Here is a 19,257-nt window from a genome sequence, read left to right as displayed (position 1 = left end):
TCTCCTTAAGCTCCCTCTACGGTTGCTGGCAGAAGAGTCACCTTCCACTAAATCTCCCCTTGGTAGACAAATACAATTAGGCAAGATGAATTCCATCCTTAACAAGTTCTGTTAACAAAATCAACTATGCACTTAAAGCCAAACACTGTAGTGAAAACAACTGTCCCCAATAATGTTAAATGGGCTGTAACTGAACTCATAGGAAGTGCATGGCAAGCAATAATTCTTCCAATTCCTCTCATTTATTCCTCAGTTTCCTAGTGTGACTTGCAGAGTCATACTTGTCTTGCTTAGACTGTTAATTTTCTTCACGGCTGGGGATTGTTCATATTACTTATCTCACCCAGCATTTGTGCCACAGTTTAATCTTAAACTGTGTGTAACACGGTTACAAGTAAGCAAACTTAGTTGTGTGTAAGTCCACTTTGAAAGCCCTGCTACCTTTCAGCAATTATCTCTCTGAGATAATTAACACAGTACATACACTGAATTTACTGAAAATAGAGAAAGAAGACTTCTGAAGTGTGAGACAGGCTGTGGACAGAAACATTGAGACTGTGAGAATAAGCAAAGGCAGTATTTCTAAGACAGGCAGGCTTTGGTGGTTGTCTCCCAGCTCAACCTCAAGTCCAGCCTTAGCACCATGCCTACAACTCAGCACCCCAGCCTCCATTTGCACCTCTGTTCTGTGATCCAGACATAAAATATCCTTTTATCTGGAGGTTTATTTTGCAGCCAGGACCCAGGATGAGGCCAGAATGAGGGCAAAAGATACAATTCTTCTGAATGAGCATAATGGCATTTGAGTTGTCATGTACAACGTATGGGAGCTCACGTTGTTACACTCATCCTGTCCAGTCCTAATTACAGCAGATAGGAGGTGGGAGCTGGGGGGAGGACAGAAAGGAAGAGGTGAGAAGAGACCACCAGTCTTGAAAAGCCTAGCCTAAGAGAGCTGGTTGCACACAATTAGCGTGAATTAGGTATTTGGCCTAAACAGGAAATGTTGTTCAAACTGAAATTAAGTGGAAATCTTTTTTTAAGATCTGGAGTTTCACACTGTCTATTTATTTCCTTTTCCTTAAAAGCACATAAACAGGCTCTTGTCAAAGACCTAAGCAAAGGTTCTGCCATTGCCTGCCCCACTGCACTGCACACCCCCACACACACACTGTGACTGACCGTACGTGAATTATCAGACTGTGGAGTCGCTCAAATGTGACGACTGTTTCCCATAACAAGCTCCTGAAACAAAGAAAGTGCATCAGCTCTCCAGCATTTACCACGGTACCTGTCTGTAGGGTAAGAAGAGAGGCTGAACTCTGAATGCTTTTATAAAGGCTAAAACAGCGTACATAGTACTTTTTAAGATACAAGATGTAACTCTTAAGAAGTTGAGTGCTGACTGCTGGTTGTCCTTGTGCATTTGTACAGAGGGAAAAAAAATAACAAAGTCTTTTAAGCCCCTTGTGAAGTTTCAGTGAGGGTCTGATTGATGACCCTTGACATTTTAAAAACACTTCTTCAAAATATGAAGGAAGTCTACTATTTCTTTCCACAAATAATACCTTTCAAAGTTTTATTCGTGCCTGGAATAGATTAAGTATTTTAAGTGAAGTAAACATTGTTTCATAATCTGAAGAGTGCCAAACAACAAAATATTTCCTCTCTAATTTATTTCCGTTACATAACATTAGTTTATAATGTAACAGGCAAGTGAGTGGAAAACATCTGGCAGACCAATTTTTATATCTTACTAGATTAGCAGTAGATACAGGACATTATTTTTTTTTAATATGAGATGAGGAAAGATTAATTAATTCTAATGATTAAAAACAAATAAAAATGAGTGGTAAAAAGTGACCTATAAAATTTAATAAACTGTTTAGCTAAGGTTTAGAGACACTCTGAACTAAAAGTGAACCTTAGGTCACCTGAAAAAGCTCCCACAGATCTGCAAACCTGCTGCTGATTATCCCCAAACTAACAAATAGGAGGACTGGAATGTTAAATGTATCAAACAAAGCAAAGGGGAAATACAACTTTAATTCAAGGTCATGCTACCTAAACCACAATACTTCCTTGCAAATGTATTTTTCCAGAAAGGGCAAACATAACTTCCCTTCTGCAAGGTCCGTAGCTTATTATTCTCTGTGATGATTCACACTGTACAATAACATTCCCATATGAAAAACAGAAACAGTGTAATTTTAAAACAAGTATGTATTTCCATTCAGGACACTGTAAGCTTAAGTTGAGCTGTTTAATCCTTTGAAGACCTATGCAGTTGCTCTATTTGACAATCTACCCAGTTGCCTAGGTTGTTTTTCCCCTTTTATTACAGCTGTATCCTTTGAACAGGATACCAGCATCATACCGAGTCCTTGTAAGACCTTCCACGTGGCCTGTGGCGTATGTTGAGTCAAAAAGCAGGTAATAAATGATATTACTGGAACTATTCAGCAGTACTGGCAAAGCTTCAAGCCCAAGGTTTCCAAAGAGTGCAGCTTGGGAAGTGTTGATAAGACCCAGGCAGTAAACAGACGCTGAACAAATGTCTCAGGAATGGCAACATGAAGTGACAACTCAAGCTAACTTACCACAATGAGATTATTTTATCTCTCTGTACTGCAAAAAGTAATACGTCACTGCTGTTCTTAGTAAGTGACAGAATGAGGTGCTACAGTCCCATGCAAGAGTAAGTAGTTCACAGGGAGGGGGAAAATGCCGCATAGGACTGAGCCTCTGCATGGGTTTCTTCCATTTCTCACCAAGGATAATTTTAATCAGTTAGATGTTTTGAGCAGTCACTGAGCCGTATCACACACTACAAAACAGGCAGAGTGCTGTCTACAAAGCGTGCTTTAGAGTGGCTTAGAAACAGTCAGTATGAAGGAAGACAGTTAACTTATTCAAAGGGCAAGAGGTAAAAAAGCTTGATGGTACCTTCAGTCACAACCATTAGTTTCACTGATGACTGTAAATGTGTAATGAGAACGCTTCTGAGAAGATGATATCCCAGAAGCTTTCTCACCATGCACACGCTTGGTGTGTGAGGAAACTGCCGCGTGATCTCTGCACATTGATACAGTCACAGAGCTGTATTTAGACCTGAGCAATTATCTACTATACAGTTCTCCTAAAAACTCTGCTTCAAAAACATCAGCTTTTAAGAATGAATCACCCCTAGCTGGAATAGTGTTTAATCAACATTCACTCATTTGCTTGGTCATTCTTTCATTTTGCAAGAAGGTGGTGGTCATTCTAATTGCCTAAGAGTTATTCTTGGAAATGAACTTTTTTTGCCTTTCCTGGAAAATTTTGTGCCAGTATCTCCTCACACTAGCTTGAAAGAGCCCTGTGTTGAAACTTTTGTCTAACGCAGCCCAAAAACAGACATTAATGCTATATATAATTTGGGGGAAAAAATGGTTTTCAAATATCAGCATGAAAATATATATGTATTACCTAACAAGTTTTAAACTACTGGAGCAGACAGAGCACATTCAGTCTCCATGTTTTAGCCAGCCAAGAGAACTCTGTGTTTCTCTTTGCATAGGAGGGTCCTCTTAAAGACTTCTAAACACACCCACTAGGATAAACTATATGATGCATTAAAGCCATCTTTTTCTTATTTCGATTGGGCATCATAGCTTGGTAGTGCTTTAGTGACATGGATATGTTTGGGAAAACCACTTAAGTCATCAAACTGATTTCCTATAAACCACATAGCAGCCTTGACCAGTTTTCATATCATGCAACCAAGATGAACAGCCGTATAAATCCACCCTTGCTTTCCCAGTAATCCCCACTCATTTCTTCCTTCCCTTCCTTACCTACAAATATGTATGCACACACAGATCACATTTCCTTTACTATCACTTTTCCAATATTATGTATGACTTTGATACTACAGTAACAGGAAAACATTTAAATACCTTTGTTCTGATCCTGTCCTAAGATATCTCTATAGCATCTAGAAGTTTCGTTGTTCAGCAAAACCCAGTTTGCAACCATATTTCAGCCTGAACTTACACAGTGACAAAGCTGACAACCAGTCAGCTAAACAGACCTATGTCAGGACATTTAAAGTGCCCTGAGCATCCAAAGCATCTGCAGTGGGTTGGCACACAAGACATATGGAAGACCTGTGCCCTTTAGAAGCCAGAGGCCACATGGTTTTGTGAAACAATACAGCATGTCTATGCGTCAGCAAATAAGTCCTCTGACATTAAATCTGTGGGAGTTTAACTGATGGAGCTGGAAGACACACATCCAGACTTGCAAATCCTTCTTCAGATCCAAGAGACAGCTAACACCTAATCACTGTGATACATATTATTTTGATCAAATAACAAGCTTTCTACTTTTCAGTGAGCTGAGCTCCAACTCACTTTCAGAACACCATAGCAATCTATATTCACTCCAGAGAAATTCTCCTCAGACAGGGAAACACTGCTGAACTCAAGCACGGATTTATTAAAAACTGTATTCCATAGTTACGGCTGTTCAAGTGCCTTCTTATTCAAAATTATTGTTATACATCTTTCTTACAGAAGAGTAATGCATAATATTAATTTCATCTGTTGTCTATTTTCCCTTGATACAAATCTAGCAGCAATTGAAAGACTCCTCTGTGTGTTCCTGACCAAAATATGGATGTAATTTATTAATCCACTGAAAACGCATGTCATTTCTAAACATTAGTAATTTCAGTTCAAAGCAAAAATATTACATTTTATGTGTTTCCTATTGAGTTCATGCCTTCCTTAATGTTCTATGTCTGTTCCTCCAGCTGAAATCCTTCCACAGAGACAAACCCATCTCATACTCATAAAACCCGATGCCTGGGTTGCACATTCCTAATTCAGGTTGAAAGCTTCTGCTGAATGCATGTACATATACTGCTTTGAAGAAACATGCTCTCCTAATTACATTCTTTCAATGAACAGCTGGAAGAATCAGTAGATGAATGTTGTAAAGTCTGCTCTTGCTATAACTAAACAGTTTTCCAAATTAAGAATAAACAGTTACATATATGCAGACATCACAAAGTCTGCATGAGAAAAAGCCAGTCATGTCTTTGTTTACCCTGTTTTCCTCATTTTCTTCAGCACACAGAAATTTACCAGTTGATTCACCAAGCAAGTCCCTCATCTGCTCTCAATATATGGCAAACCAGATGTAAGTCATAGCCTTACTGAAGTGTTATGCTAGAGGTCAAGAAAGTTTAATATGGTTTAGCTTATGTTATTCCTGCTTCTACTCCTCTCTCAACACCCCCTTTCAGATTAAAAGACTGAATAAATTTGTCATATTTTCTTCTACATATACCTTTTGCAGCGACAACTTCTCTATTTGCAGGTCTGTAGACAGTGTGCAAGGTTTCTCAGAGCCATCCATGTTTTCACCACTGGATTAATAAGAGCAGCTCACAACTTTTCAGCTGCACATGGCAGAGGAAAATGCTTTTGCTAGTTACGTGACAAACTCCCTGCAGGTTTCAAACATCTGCCAGATTCTGTACTACCTTCTGTTATTTTAACTGTCCTAAATTGGCCCCAAACCACCTGGGACAGGACCCCTGTCTCCAAGTCTAACCACTGCAGAACTCTTATTAATGCGTTAGGATTAAACATTAAATGATAATAAAGATGCAGTTTAGAAATATCTTTACATCTATTCGTTAAATTCCTCCCAAGTGAAGGTTAATGGACAATGGATTATGAGGTAAATCCAGCTTTAATGACGTTTTCCTTCCAAGATATTTCAGTTCTGAATTCAGATGAAAGAACAGTGTCAAAGCTATGGTGATAAGTAAAGGCTGAACAGTGCTTTCCAAAGATAAAAAAAGTGAGAGTTGATGTTGATTGCTACTGGTCTCTCACCGTTTCTCAACAACACTGACAAAAAGTTTAGCATTGGCCTGTCCATAAGGTTCCATGGACAGAATAACTGGGGTGCTGCACTCCCAGTGTTCAGATCATTCAGCTCAGAACTGGGGTGAAATGAAACTGAACTAAACCACATGCACTGGGAATGGTCACTTGGGAAGTCACAAGAGATCTGAGAGAGGCTGTTTCTGACATCACTGAACTTCTTCAGGTTTGGTCCCAAGAGACTCAAAACCTTTTTTGGATTTCCCAAACACGAATGCTCTGCTGCAAACTGTTGAGGCCTCCCACTAATCCACATCTCGCTTTAAAAACAGGACAGATGCATCTATTCCATGTACCCTTGTACCTCCACACTGATATTCAGTGCTTCCAGGTGTGCAATGTGAGATAGCTATGACAATCCTGACTCTGAATGATCTCCAGCACTGTCCTCCTCTAGGTGACTGCTGTGCCTGCCGAGTCCTTCAGGCTCTGGGGATAAAGCTGTCACCTCTGGAAGTGGTGGTGCTTTTCACCTCTCCAGCCCCTCACTCAAGCAAGCTTTAGGACAGGACTGAAAATTAATTAATCTAGTCCGGTTTTCACAGTTTTCTTTAAAATAGCCATCAAAATAAAGCATTATTTGAAATAGCAACAAGGTTGCTGATTAATGATCCCTACTGTCACTTCAGTCCCTGGTGTCTTTAAGCTTCGTCAATAAATAGATCAGTGCTCAAGTTCTTCGTGCCTCATGAGTCATTAAAATTGAAGCTATAGCATGAAATAGAGCAAGTTGTTGTCGCCATTGTTTATTAGTGCAGAAACTCCCAGAAGGAGCGTTTGTCATCACAATCTGAAAAACATTCACAGTACTGCCAAGGGAAGGAGAGGGAAAAAAAAAAACAAGTCACAACTGCAGTCTGTATGAAAGCTGAAGTAAAACCATTCCTATGGCTTAGCCAGTCTAAAGAAAAAGCAGCAGTAAGTTGATTGCTTTTCTGAGCATGAACGACATATTTTTATGACAGTTTTGGTTTTATCTTCTAAGGAAATCTACTCCTGGCAAAAGGTGTTGGGCGGGCTGCCTAGGAAATCAAACTCATTTATCCCCATGTACCACAGCACTCGTAGTCCAAATCTTTACATCACTAGGCTTTAATCATGACCTACACAAGCATGGTTCAGTAGCAGCTGGACAGTAGCTTAGTCCCTGTGCCTGCTCATTCCTTGGGCATTCTCTTGAGAATCAACAAGGTGTTTCATTTTGGAGCAGTTTAACCAGATGCTGCAAATGCCAATAACTTATTTCGCAAAACTATGAGATGTAAATCACAGGACCATTGCTGTGCTGCAGTGTGGATCCCACCAGCTCCTGCAGTAAGTAGTCAATAAGTATTTCTGTCTTGACTACAAGACAAAACTGGAGAAGTCTTTAGTCCGTAATCACTAAGTACTAGTGGAATTTGTTGAGCATTATTAAGTAGCTGAAGAAAATTTCCAGTAGAGAAATTACCTGCTTATGTAGAACTTAGGTATAGTAGTACCTGTTTTGACAAGAACAGGAGGAAAAAAACCAACTATAATTTAAAACCATCTTCCAGCAGACAAAGAAATCAGAATAAATAGATTCCATGTACAGAAGTGCTTCACTTGAAATGCTGTCAGCATCTCTCACTATTTTTTTTTCTTTCTTTTTGTGGGGGGAGAGGGAAGCACTACCTGCTGTGAATTATCCCAGGAAGAACAAGAAAGAATCTAAGAAAGAACCAGTTCCATCCTAACTGCTCATTACCATTATCATCCCAGACTCTGAAAAGCAACCCAATGAGACAACAGTCTACAAGCCCACAATAACTGTGTATCACTGATCAGTAAGCCCAGAGAGCACTTTCTGTACTGCATGAAGCATTGTGTCTGACAACAAACTTAAGAGAACATAACTATTTTTCCCCCTTTCAAAACTAGTTGGTCCTAATCAAGACAATAATTAAATAGAAGCTGAAAACATGTTTTACGTAAATATTAATCCAAAGTTATGAACCTTAATTACATGCTCCACTAAATCTGAATGTGTTGCACAGCAGCACAGAAATAAGATACTTGTACATGTTAAGAGTAATAACCTCAAAAAGAAATAATGATTTAACTATAGCACTTCTATTATGTTCAGACAATTGTTATTTTTTTTTCTCTGAAGATATGGTTGTAGCTAGGTGAGGGGAAACATGGGTTTAAGTACTCTTGTGAATCAGAATGAAGATTAGGAGTAAGTAGCTGTACTAAAAAAAGCAAAAACTTAAAAAACTGTTTTCTGACCAGGCACTGGAGGCCCAGATGTCCAAGTTCCTCCCCCTACATCTTGTGAGAGAACAAAGCACTTCTCTACTGTAATTGTTCCAAAAAAATCCAACTAAGAAAAGAAAACTAAAAACAACACAACACAGAAACCCCACAACACACTTCTGGAAATGATCGTGCCTAACTTCACTCTTGAGAGCTTGGAATCAGTCTTATTAAGCTGAATGCATCCAACGCACCTATTGTGCAGGTACCAGCTCGTACATCCACACAATCAGGCACATTAGTGTCTCTCCATGTGGTCAAACAATAAATCCACAATATAAATACCCCAGATATTTTATGAAGCCCTTGTGAAGCAGGTAAGTACATAGCAACTGGATGTTTCTATCCAAGAACCTCCTCCCCAGGAGGAGAACAATTGTTCTTCTGCATGATGACAGTCTAACATCACCATCATTCACTGGAGTACAACGTTAATTCACCTGGGAAAGCACACATGAAATTCTGCAACAGGGTCTGCAACTCTTCCAACTCATTAGTAGATGGATGGGATTGAGGTAAGGAGATACACCAGACAAAAACTACAGTAAATTTCTTCTTAATCTTCTCTGTAGCAATGCTCATTAAAACATGTATTCATAGAATCATAGAATGTCCTGAGTTGGAAGGGACCCACAAGGATCATTGAGTCCAACTCCTGTCTCTGCATCTGACAACCCCACAGTTCACACCATATGTCTGAGAGCATTGTCCAGTCTCTTCTTGAACAGTCTCAGGCTTGGGGCTGTGACACCTCCCTGGGGAGCCTGTTCCAGTGCTCCACCACCCTCTGGGTGAAGAACCTTTCCCCTGTGTCCAGCCTAAACCTTCCCAGCACATCTTCCTGACATTCCCTCGGGTTCTGTCATTGGTCACTAAGGTGAAAAGTTCAGCATCTGCCCCTGCTCCTCCCCTTGTGAGGAAGCTGTAGACCACGATGAGATCTCCCCTCAGTCTCCTCCAGGCTGAACAAACCCAGTGATTTCAGCTGCTCCTCATACGGCTTCCTCTCCAAACCCCTCACCAACTTCATAGCCCTCTTCTGGACACTCTCCCATAGCTCAATCTCTTTTCTATCCTGTGGCACCCAGAACTGCACACAGAGCTCCAGGTGAGGCCGCACCAGTGCAGAGCAGAGCGGGACAATCACCTCCCTGCCTGGCTGGCAATGCTGTGCTGGATGCACCTCAGGACATGGTTGGCCCTCTTGGCTGCCAGGGCACACTGCTGGCTCATGTTCAACTTGCTATCAACCAGAACCTCCAGATCCCTGTCCATGGAGCTGCTTTCCAGCATCTTGTCCCCCAGCCTGTATGTGCAGCCAGGGTGCCAAATCCAGCACTTTCTCTTGTTGAACTTCACATGGTTGGTGATTGCCCAATTCTCCAATTTGTCCAGATCCCTCTACAGGACTTCTTTGCCCTCAAGAGTGTTGACAGCTCCCCCCAGTTTTGTGCCATCGTTAAGTATACTAACATGCAATTCCTTTTTAAACTAATACACACTCATAGAAAGCCCAAGTCCCTTTGCTTCTACCTAAGTCTTATTTTCCATTTTCAGTGTTAACACATGGGAGCCAGCCTGTCAAAATACAGTCCTAGCCGTGCTCCCCTGTGCCTGTGGAGGTGGCATGGCACTCAGCAAGGACCTGCCAACGTTTCCACAAGAGACTCTTGTAAATGTTTTCACCTTAATGTGCAATAAATGCTTTGGCCCCAAGAGACTGCAGTGTCCATGTAGATATGGTATAAAGATCTGGCAGGCTTCTGCACCTGTCATCTAATTAAAGTTAAATGCCATCCCCAAGTTATCATCTCAAAATAGGCAGGACAACAGCACAAACAAAATGCTTTTGGTGGGGGGGAAACTATTCATAATTAATGGATAGTCTATTGAGAATGTGCTAAAGGAAACACAGAGCTTAATCAGTAGAAATCAAACAGAGAGACTTTCTGATGTGGCAATCACAAAAAAAAAGGTTTTATAGCTTTCCTAGATTTGATAAGACTTGTTACTGGCTCCAGTGTAATCCATATTAAAACTCAGAAATTTCTCTTGAGAAAAAGCCATACTGCAAGGAGGTAGCTGATTGTCTCCTGGGGCAAATTATCTCAGCAAGGATGCCTCAACCATGCATTTGATAGATTTTTAACAAAATGCCTTATGATTCCCTCTTCATCATTTACGAGGGAGACACACATTTACAGAGTAAGAGACTTTGAAGGCTGGAAGCTTATACAGGACTTCATTTATATTGCCTTCCCCCAGAGGAGGTCCCCAAATAAAAGCTCATCCCTACATTAACTGCAAAAATAATGTCAATCACCAACAGTTTTTTTCGTTTCTCCCTCTCTCCTCCTTCCCACACCTCCTCCCAAAATGTTGTCCTTTGGCTTGACTGCAAAATCCAAGAGAGAGATTAAAATTCATTATCAATTCAAATTGAATTTGGGACATGGCTAAGACACAGGAGTTCCAAATTAGTCATGGAAATGCTGCATCTTGGGGTAATTAAAATGACCAGCTTTTTGTAATTACCCAGTATATTGAAAATGGCCTGACAGTTGCTAAGGTTCATACTTTATAAATGCTTGATGGGAAAAAAAATCAATGGACTACCTATCTGCTACCTGAAGTGCCGGTTCAGAGGGGTCAACTCATTAGCAGCTGTTGGGATTATTGGTTTGACCAGATGCAAATTAGCATTCAGTTCAAAAAAAAAAAAAAAACAAACAACAACAAATTTAAACAATTTTGTTTTCTTCCTTCTTTTGGTGTTTGATTCCTCAGGAACTTCTGATGCTCAGCTGAAGGGTAGGAACAGCAAGTGGCAGTGGGATTCTAAATCTTAGGGTGTCCCCACTTGTTTCTAGAGGTTCCGCTTGGGAGGAAGACTTTTTGACAGACAAGACACTGTGCTTCTGTGTGTAGTGTGTGTTAGCAGGAGACCAGTGGGATACAGAGAGTCAAGACTAATCCCCGCCTTCCTTATGCTGTGGATTAGAAAAATTCACATACATTTAGGAAAGAGGGATGACGAGGAACAAGTGAATGGGAAATGGTAGCTGGGCAAGGAAGGACTGGAGACAGATGTCTTAACATTTGTGTTAATGCTTATTTTCAGGAAAGAAAACCAGATATTTATTTATTTATTTATTTATTTATTTACTAATGCAGATCTTCTGTGAACAGTGAGAGATTATCAAGAAATTGCAGTGCAAATAAGAGGAAAAATAAAAAAAAGTTCCATAGAGAAGCCTCTGCCTTTGCTAACAGTTCCATTAAGCTCCAACAAAAGAAAGCCCCTTACTAGTGGCGTAAACGGTTTTCATCCAGACTTGGGAAAGGAACAGACTGATTATCCATAGAGGGATTGCATAAGTAGCAATCATCTTAGCTTCTTCCCTCTTGTGCTACCAACACAACCATCAAAGTTAACATCATTTTCACTAAGGAAATTCCACTGGGTTGCATGCATCGTACCTGAGTAATTCGCTTCGCAGGGACAAAACAAAAATAAAATAAAATTCAATACTATATTACATGAAAATCATGTCTAATATGCAATAATATAAGGCTTAACTGAATTCTTCATTAAGTTTTACTATCCTTCTCACAAAAATTATGTGTAAATCATGGGAGAAGAGCTCCCTGTTACATCCCCTCAACAAATCATAATCTAATTCTCCAAACACGCTTCAGTAAAGGATCTCAGATAAACTAAAATGAAAATGAACACCTACTGGTATCCATGCACCCACAAGCAGAGTTATATTTCACACCTGTAAGGAATGATAACTGCAAAACCCAAAAGAAAAAAACAAGCCACTTCAATTTACCTAAGAATAAGTCAGTGAAAAGAACACTGGATGAAACTGAAAGAAGCCAAACTAACCCAAAGGGAAGGTGTCAGGAGGCTGGGTTTATTCTCCTCTATTCAGCCTTCCAGATTCATACATGCAGTATTTTGCTTAGTTCCAAGTGGCAGAAACAGAAACACCAAAATATCATAGGACTATAGTGGATCTAATCTGTATTACTTAATTTTAGAGTGTTAATGAACTGGGTGCAGAGCTACCGAAAAAGTTATCCTCCAGCAGCTTTCTTCCAGACAACTTTTCACAACAAAGCCTAGAAAACTAGTAGAAGACAAAAGAGTACTTCTGCTCAAGATTTGAATCAAGAAAACTTGTGAGGCACTAAGAATTTTAGAAAAGAAAGCATCTATACTTCACAAAGTAATTATCAGCATTGAAGTCTATGACTTTTGAACATAATTTACATTTCATACCAATCTTTCTTTAGCAAAAAAGGAATGACTTTTACAAATCTAAGGGCTACAAATAAGTTCTAACAAATTGATCCAAACACTATCCATAAAATCTGAATCTAGATGACATAATGATTTCAGTTTGAAAACTAGTGTCACATACAGAGGACCAATGCAAACGCAGGAGTGTGTCATCTGTTCTGGTGAAATGATACTGAAGTTTATGGCTGCATTTCACATAAAAATGAACATATTTAGGAAAAACCTGAATATAATTTGCTTTTGATAGGTAAGGACATTTGTCACCACAGTACTTGAGTAGCATAAGCTACTTTTCCCATTTTTAAATCTGCAGAGTCCATTCCTTATCAAACAAGAGGTGTTATCGTTAGAACAAATTCTGTACAACCATTAATGTTTTAAGCATTGTAAATCAGCTGAAAAACTATGCTCAATGTATTCAATATTTTAACAGTCATTAATCATTAAGGGCTTGAATTTATTGACAATTATTCAGCTCCATATAGCATATAGAATAAAATTAATTTTAGTAAATAATAGGAATATATATCAGCAAGAAAGATGTGGTCACTGTTAAATCACATTTCATCATTATTTTGAACTTATTCTTGCTCTCAATTAAGATGATAAGTCTCCCATGATTCATGTCAGGAATCCAGAATTTATACCTTCCTCCAGCAGAGCCATCATATTAAGAAATGGCTGCTTCCTTTCGGGGTAGAAAAACTGAGCAAGTTTTTAAAGTAAGAAAACAACATATTGTGTGTATCTGTATGGAGTCCAATCTCACTGCATCTTCTAGCTCTCTGAAACAGAGGGAAATAGGAGAAGGACAGAATGTGAGAGGGTATGTAAAACCCCCTGTCACTTCCAATGTTTTAGTGTTTTCTTCCTATAGAAAGTGTTAGAAGAATGAAAGCTGGGATCTTCTGAAAGACAGGTTTTCCCCTCTCCTCTCAATATGAACTTTCCCTATGCATAGCCAAGTAATGTAAACTTCCTCCATGAATTAAAGCACAAACTCTACTTAGTTTTGTTAACCTGAACCACAGCTTCTTCAGCGTTGTGTACTGCTGCGAGTATCTCACTGCACTTAACCTACATTAGAAGATCACTCAGGTTGCAAAGTCAATCACCCAGATAGCTAGGAAATACCAAATTAAGGTTGCCAATGTCACTTTAATTTGCCCCCTTCACATACAGATTATTTATAAACTTCATTTACACAACCACGTTCAATTTTCTCCCAAGGCACCTATGATTTTGCTATAAATACAGAGCATTCAACAAATTAATACATTTTTATTGAAATTAAGTGTTCATTAAATTTAACAGAACCAGCTCCAATAGGAACGTTCTAGAAATAAGTCGGCAGATCTTTTTTGCACAACACCCAGCAGCTTTCAATTGAAAATTCAACATCAGTTTCCCTGAAACACAGAGGTTCAAGAAGTTCTACTGAAGTCACATGGAGCTGAGGAGGTCTCAGCACCCAAAAATTAAGCCTTACAAAGAATTTTGACACATCAAGTAGTGCATTGTGTGTGTGTGCTACTGATTAGGGTATCAACATCTAATGCATCCTATACTGTGGAGCTGCTTGCATACTATATATAAAGAAAAACTTGAGCTAAGCAGTATTATAATTACTTGCACAGCTTAAGGAATTAGAGGTATTTTTATTATTTGTAATTAAGATAACCTTGCAAGGTCAACAGATAAGCTGCAGAAACTAAATTGTATCAGGACTAAGTATATTGTCAAATTAAGTAAATTGACGATTACCAAGAGTTAATCACGGTCACAGTAGTGTTCTTCAGTCTACATTATTCACAGGATCACAGAATGTTAGGGATTGGAAGGGACCTCAAAAGATCATCCAGTCCGATCCCCCTGCCTGAGCAGGAACACCCAGATGAGGTTACACAGGAAGGTGTCCAGGCGGGTTTTGAATGTCTCCAGAGGAGACTCCACAACCTCCCTGGGCAGCCTGTTCCAGTGCTCTGTCACCCTCACTGTGAAGAAGTTTCTTCTCATATTTAAGTGGAACCTCCTGTGTTCCAAGTTGTACCCACTGCTCTTGTCTTATCATTGGTTGTCAATGAGAAGAGCCTGGCTTCATCCTCCTGACACTCACCCTTTACATATCTATAAACATTAATGAGGTCACCCCTCAGTCTCCTCCAAGCTAAAGAGACCCAGCTCCCTCAGTCTTTCCTCATAAGGGAGATGCTCCACTCCCTTAATCATCTTTGTTGCTCTGCGCTGGACTCTCTCCAGCAGTTCCCTGTCCTTCTTGAACTGAGGGGCCCAGAACTGGACACAATATTCCAGGTATGGTCTCACCAGCGTGGAGTAGAGGGGAAGGAGAACCTCTCTCGATCTACTAACCACCCCCCTTCTAATACGCCCCAGGATGCCATTGGCCTTCCTGGCCACAAGGGCACAGTGCTGGCTCCTGGTCATCCTGCTGTCCACCAGGACTCCCAGGTCTCTTTCCCCTACACTGCTCTCTAATAGGTCATTCCCCAACTTACACTGGAACCTGGGGTTGTTCCTGCCCAGATGTAAGACTTCACACTCGCCTTTGTTATATTTCATTAAATTTTTCCCCGCCCAACTCTCCAGCCTGTCCAGGTCTCTCTGGGTGGCAGCACAGCCTTCTGGTGTGTCAGCCACTCCTCCGAGCTTGGTGTCATCAATGACAGTGACAACTACCGCCATATATAATGCCCTTACTCAGAAAAATCAGCTGTGAGAGAGCACTGATGCTACATTCCAATCAAGATCTCCTTGTTGTGTCCTAACGGTACTAAAGGAAGAGATTAATCCCAGCAACGATTTTCCTCCCAGGATCTGGTCCTGAGTAAATGCCTAACTTAAAGATTACCCAGAATGAGACTTGCAAGCCTATAGATTTACCCGCATTTTGAAATAATCCGAAAGAGACAGTGGACTATTTTTAATCTAAAGAGGTATCAGCATGAGTAAACCTGAAGATAATTATCAACTAAAGTTGGGAGGAAAAAAAAAAATACGCTTTTCCACTTATTTTGTATGTAACATCATCTGTGCATTAATGGTTTCACCTCTTGTACCACACGCTAACATAAATACATCATCCCTTTTTTGAACAAAAAAATCAACTTGTTCACATTCACATTTTCCTCCAAAAGTATATAAACTAAATGTTGGAGCAAACTGGAATTGAGAAGCACAGACACAGATAAGAAAGAATAGTGAAGAGTGGGAAACGGATAGAAAAGAAGATCTCTGCTTACAAGTTTCCCACCTGATTGTCTGAAGTAGAAACAACGAAACCCTTAGAAAAATTAAGGAAGGCTTGATGTTCCAGCCATGTGCTTTATATCAGATGTCAAACTTTTTTAATTAGAACACAATACTTTTTAAAGAAATCACATTAGTATTTTGCAGGGCCTGTTAGGATGCTTCCATCAGGGTCACAATCATATTTCAAAGGCAATTTGGTTATGTTTCCTTCTCTACTTTGTACTTCATGTACAGGTACTTGGGGGAAAAAAATCCATCCATCCATGCCGGACAGACAAAATATCAAGACTGCTTTTACTTGACTTTTATCTGAAAGAGTCCATTGTAAGAGAAGCATCTGCATGTTAAGAGAAAATTAAACTCTACAATTAACCAACATGCAGCTAAACTAAAACAGCAACACATGCCATTCTGTGTTACTGGCTGAGTAAAAATGCATGGCTGTGGATCATAATTGAGAGAAATTTACGGCATGTAAGCTAACACAGATTATTTATCTGACAAATTTTGAGGAGATAAACAGGACTTCAGTGAGTCCTTTAAAATGCAAAACTGCCTGCACTAGCTGAATGTCACCCAAGGAGATGAACCTAAACTGGGAGGGGATTACCGAGGGCTACCTGAAAGGCTTACTGCCCTTTTGATCTCCCAGGGAGTCAAAGGTGCTGAGTATCTCCCAGGAAAACACAGGCAGCCCACAGCTGATTGCCTTCAGGACAACTGGGAGTATTAGCAGTCAAATCAAAAAGACTGAGGTTTCAAGTACTCCAGAAAAAGCAAAAGCAACCCAGGACCTGAAAGTTCAAGAGACCTTGGGCTTCCTGTCTAGTTCTCCCTCTTGCTGACTACCTCTTCAGTCACTATTTCATAAGCTACCTACTATCCACTTATCCAAGGGGAATTAGATGGGAAAATGATAGATGACCCGAGTTCTGATTAAATATCCTGCTTCTCTGGTATTGCTGTGATTAATCTACAACGCAGTTCAGTGGTTCAGAACCAATTACTAGGTTGGGACTAACAAAATAAAGGTTGTCTAGACAGCTGTGAAACTTCCAAGTTTATGAGGAAAATCATATCAATATATTATTGTTACAGAAGCATTTGTGCCAATTCAGCTAATAGAATGATCAATGCAAGAGTCAGTGTCTGTCACTTCCAATTACAATTTTAGAATGGCTCAGATTTTACTCCAACTCTTTCTCCTCAGATTTTCTTGGAGGTACTTCGTCCTCCTTCCCAACAGGTCTGCACTGAGGGAAAACTGTTTCTTTATACTGGAAGGTACAGAGGACAACAGTGTTTCTCCTACGTAACCAAGTGCTGCTCACTATCACCTAGGCATTCCTATGTGAAAACACTCCCCAAAGAGAAACAAAAGGAAGAAGATGCAAAAGCAAGCAAAGGATCATTTCAGTTCAGCTGTCAGTCACCCTCCAGAGCCTGGTGTTTGGAATCCTGAGATTGTTTTGAAAAAAATGTAACAAAGGAAAAAAGGAAATCCTGCAACAGATGAAAGTGGGAAACCAAGGTGGAGACCTGAGGCAAGTCATCAGTTTATGTTCATTACTGGAACTACCAGCTCAGAGAGATGCCACTTAAAACCAGCCTATAAATGAACTGCTGTCCTACAGCTTCCTTTTGCTGGATGTTACATTTCCACATCAGGCGGCGATATGTGCAATTTCCCATTTAGCATCATACCCTAACCACACAGCAGGTGGCAAATTCAAGTCGGACGCTCACTAGCCAGCTTACTTGCCCTAGGTGCTGGCAAAGCGTGGTTCCCTGCCACAGCAGCTACCCTGCTGTGTTACACAGCCCTCCAGCTGGCAGCCAGCAGCCACTGAGCAAGGTCACTGGACATAGTAGATGCTCTGTGCTGGTCCCTGGAGCAGCCTCTCGCCTCCGCAGAGCTCATACCAGTTGTTAGACACGAGCGCAGCAAGAAGCCTGTCTGCCCAGCTGCCACAAGAATGCACAGCATCAGTCAGGCAGAAGGCACGGGTAACAGCGAGAGAAAATAAGAAAGCTCATTCAAAATCCCACGGGGCACAACACCCCTGTAACGGTATCTTTAAACAGACGGACACATTCCATTCTCTGTAGGTCGTTGATGCAACTGCGTACTGGGTTTGTAGGAGCTCTTATCATACTTCATTTCTCTTCTGAGGCTTACAGAATATCTCCCATACAGAAGAAATGCTGAACACAATTCTCTGATGCCGTGGTTACGTACACAGAAAACACACCCAAATAAGACACAGTACTCCACACAACACGAGCAGTGGTGGGGACACACACACACAGCGCAGTCATTCATTCTGGAAAGCATCTCAGCCCCAGAGCAAATCCTCTTGCAGCAACTCAAGACCTCTGGCCAGAGACATGTTCATAATTAATTAGCAACCACAGCAGCAGCAAGTCAAATGGGGAGAAAAGCAGAGCTGCAAATAAAACTACAGCGTCAGCCCCACATCTAGGAAAACAACTGGGAGTACATTTACCTTCTTGTTCTTGTGCTTCACACTACACAATGCCCACCGGCACGGTCCAGCACAGAAATCTGAAAATCATTATTTTCCACTCAACTACCATAGCTCAAACCCACCTCATCTGGGACTCAAGCCAGCACAATTCAGTCTCTTGTGGCTGTGACACACAAGCACACACGTAGCCTGCCCTGCCAATGCTACATTGGCATGATCATCTTCAGCACAGGGTGACGGCAAACAGGAGGGATGGTTGTGATGTCTTAGCCCATCACATCATCACATTGGCTTATCTGCCAGCTCTCTTCATCATCATACCACATTAAAGGTTACATTCAGCAGAGCTGCAGGGTTTAGTCTTTAGGAAGCACTCTGCAGGAGTCTCAAATCCAGTTAAAGTCAACATGAACTAAGGATGCTCAGCACGCCATGAGATTAAGTCACCAATTAATATTCCACATGCAGGGGAGAGGGAGTCGGCTTAGCACAAAGAAAACTTTGTGATGTAAAGTTGGTGCTATGAAGCAACCAAGTACAAGGGCTTTAAAGAAAGAAAAATGAATCTGTCAAAGACCCTCATTGGGCCTCCCTCCTGCAAGGAGGCAGTAAGATAACTAGATCAGTTAGCTGTAATAGGGCCTGTTAATCAACAGGATCCCAGTTTTTCTTCAGTCTCCTGCAAAGGCACAGATCATTAGTAACAGTACAAACCCACAATCCATTTCATTATTACAGCATGAGCAAGTGATAGGAGTTAGAACCAGCAGATCTTGCAGAAGGAACAGAGTGACGTGTATTAGGGTTTGACCTTCAAAGATAAATATATCTGTCCTCACGCAGGGAGAACTACCACTAACACCAGAGGTGGGGAGGACTACCACTAGCAGCAGAGGGGATTTGGAGCAGCAGTAGCACAAGATGGACCTTCAAATGGGGGAAAAAAATGGTGGAACGGCATTTCCCTTGG

The 19,257-nt window shown here is 40.7% G+C and overlaps 1 protein-coding gene across 9 annotated transcripts in view; it reads right to left on the bottom strand.

Moving 5' to 3' along the window:
- Nucleotides 1-19,257, bottom strand: part of PDE1C (phosphodiesterase 1C) — a 380,734-nt gene that overhangs the window by 225,755 nt on the left and 135,722 nt on the right. Inside the window, exon 3 of one of the 9 annotated variants that reach the window (XM_065832653.2) lies at nucleotides 1,183-1,245. The exons of the other annotated variants lie outside the window; for them this stretch is intronic. Within the exon in view, the coding sequence (XP_065688725.1) occupies nucleotides 1,183-1,245 (63 nt within the window). The remainder of the gene's footprint in view (nucleotides 1-1,182; nucleotides 1,246-19,257) is intronic. 9 annotated transcript variants of the gene reach the window in all.

Source organism: Patagioenas fasciata, chromosome 2 (genome assembly GCF_037038585.1).
Source record: "Patagioenas fasciata isolate bPatFas1 chromosome 2, bPatFas1.hap1, whole genome shotgun sequence".
Lineage (NCBI taxonomy): Eukaryota > Metazoa > Chordata > Aves > Columbiformes > Columbidae > Patagioenas > Patagioenas fasciata.
Note: the sequence above shows the minus strand (reverse complement) of the source record. Positions and strands in the feature narration are given on the sequence as shown.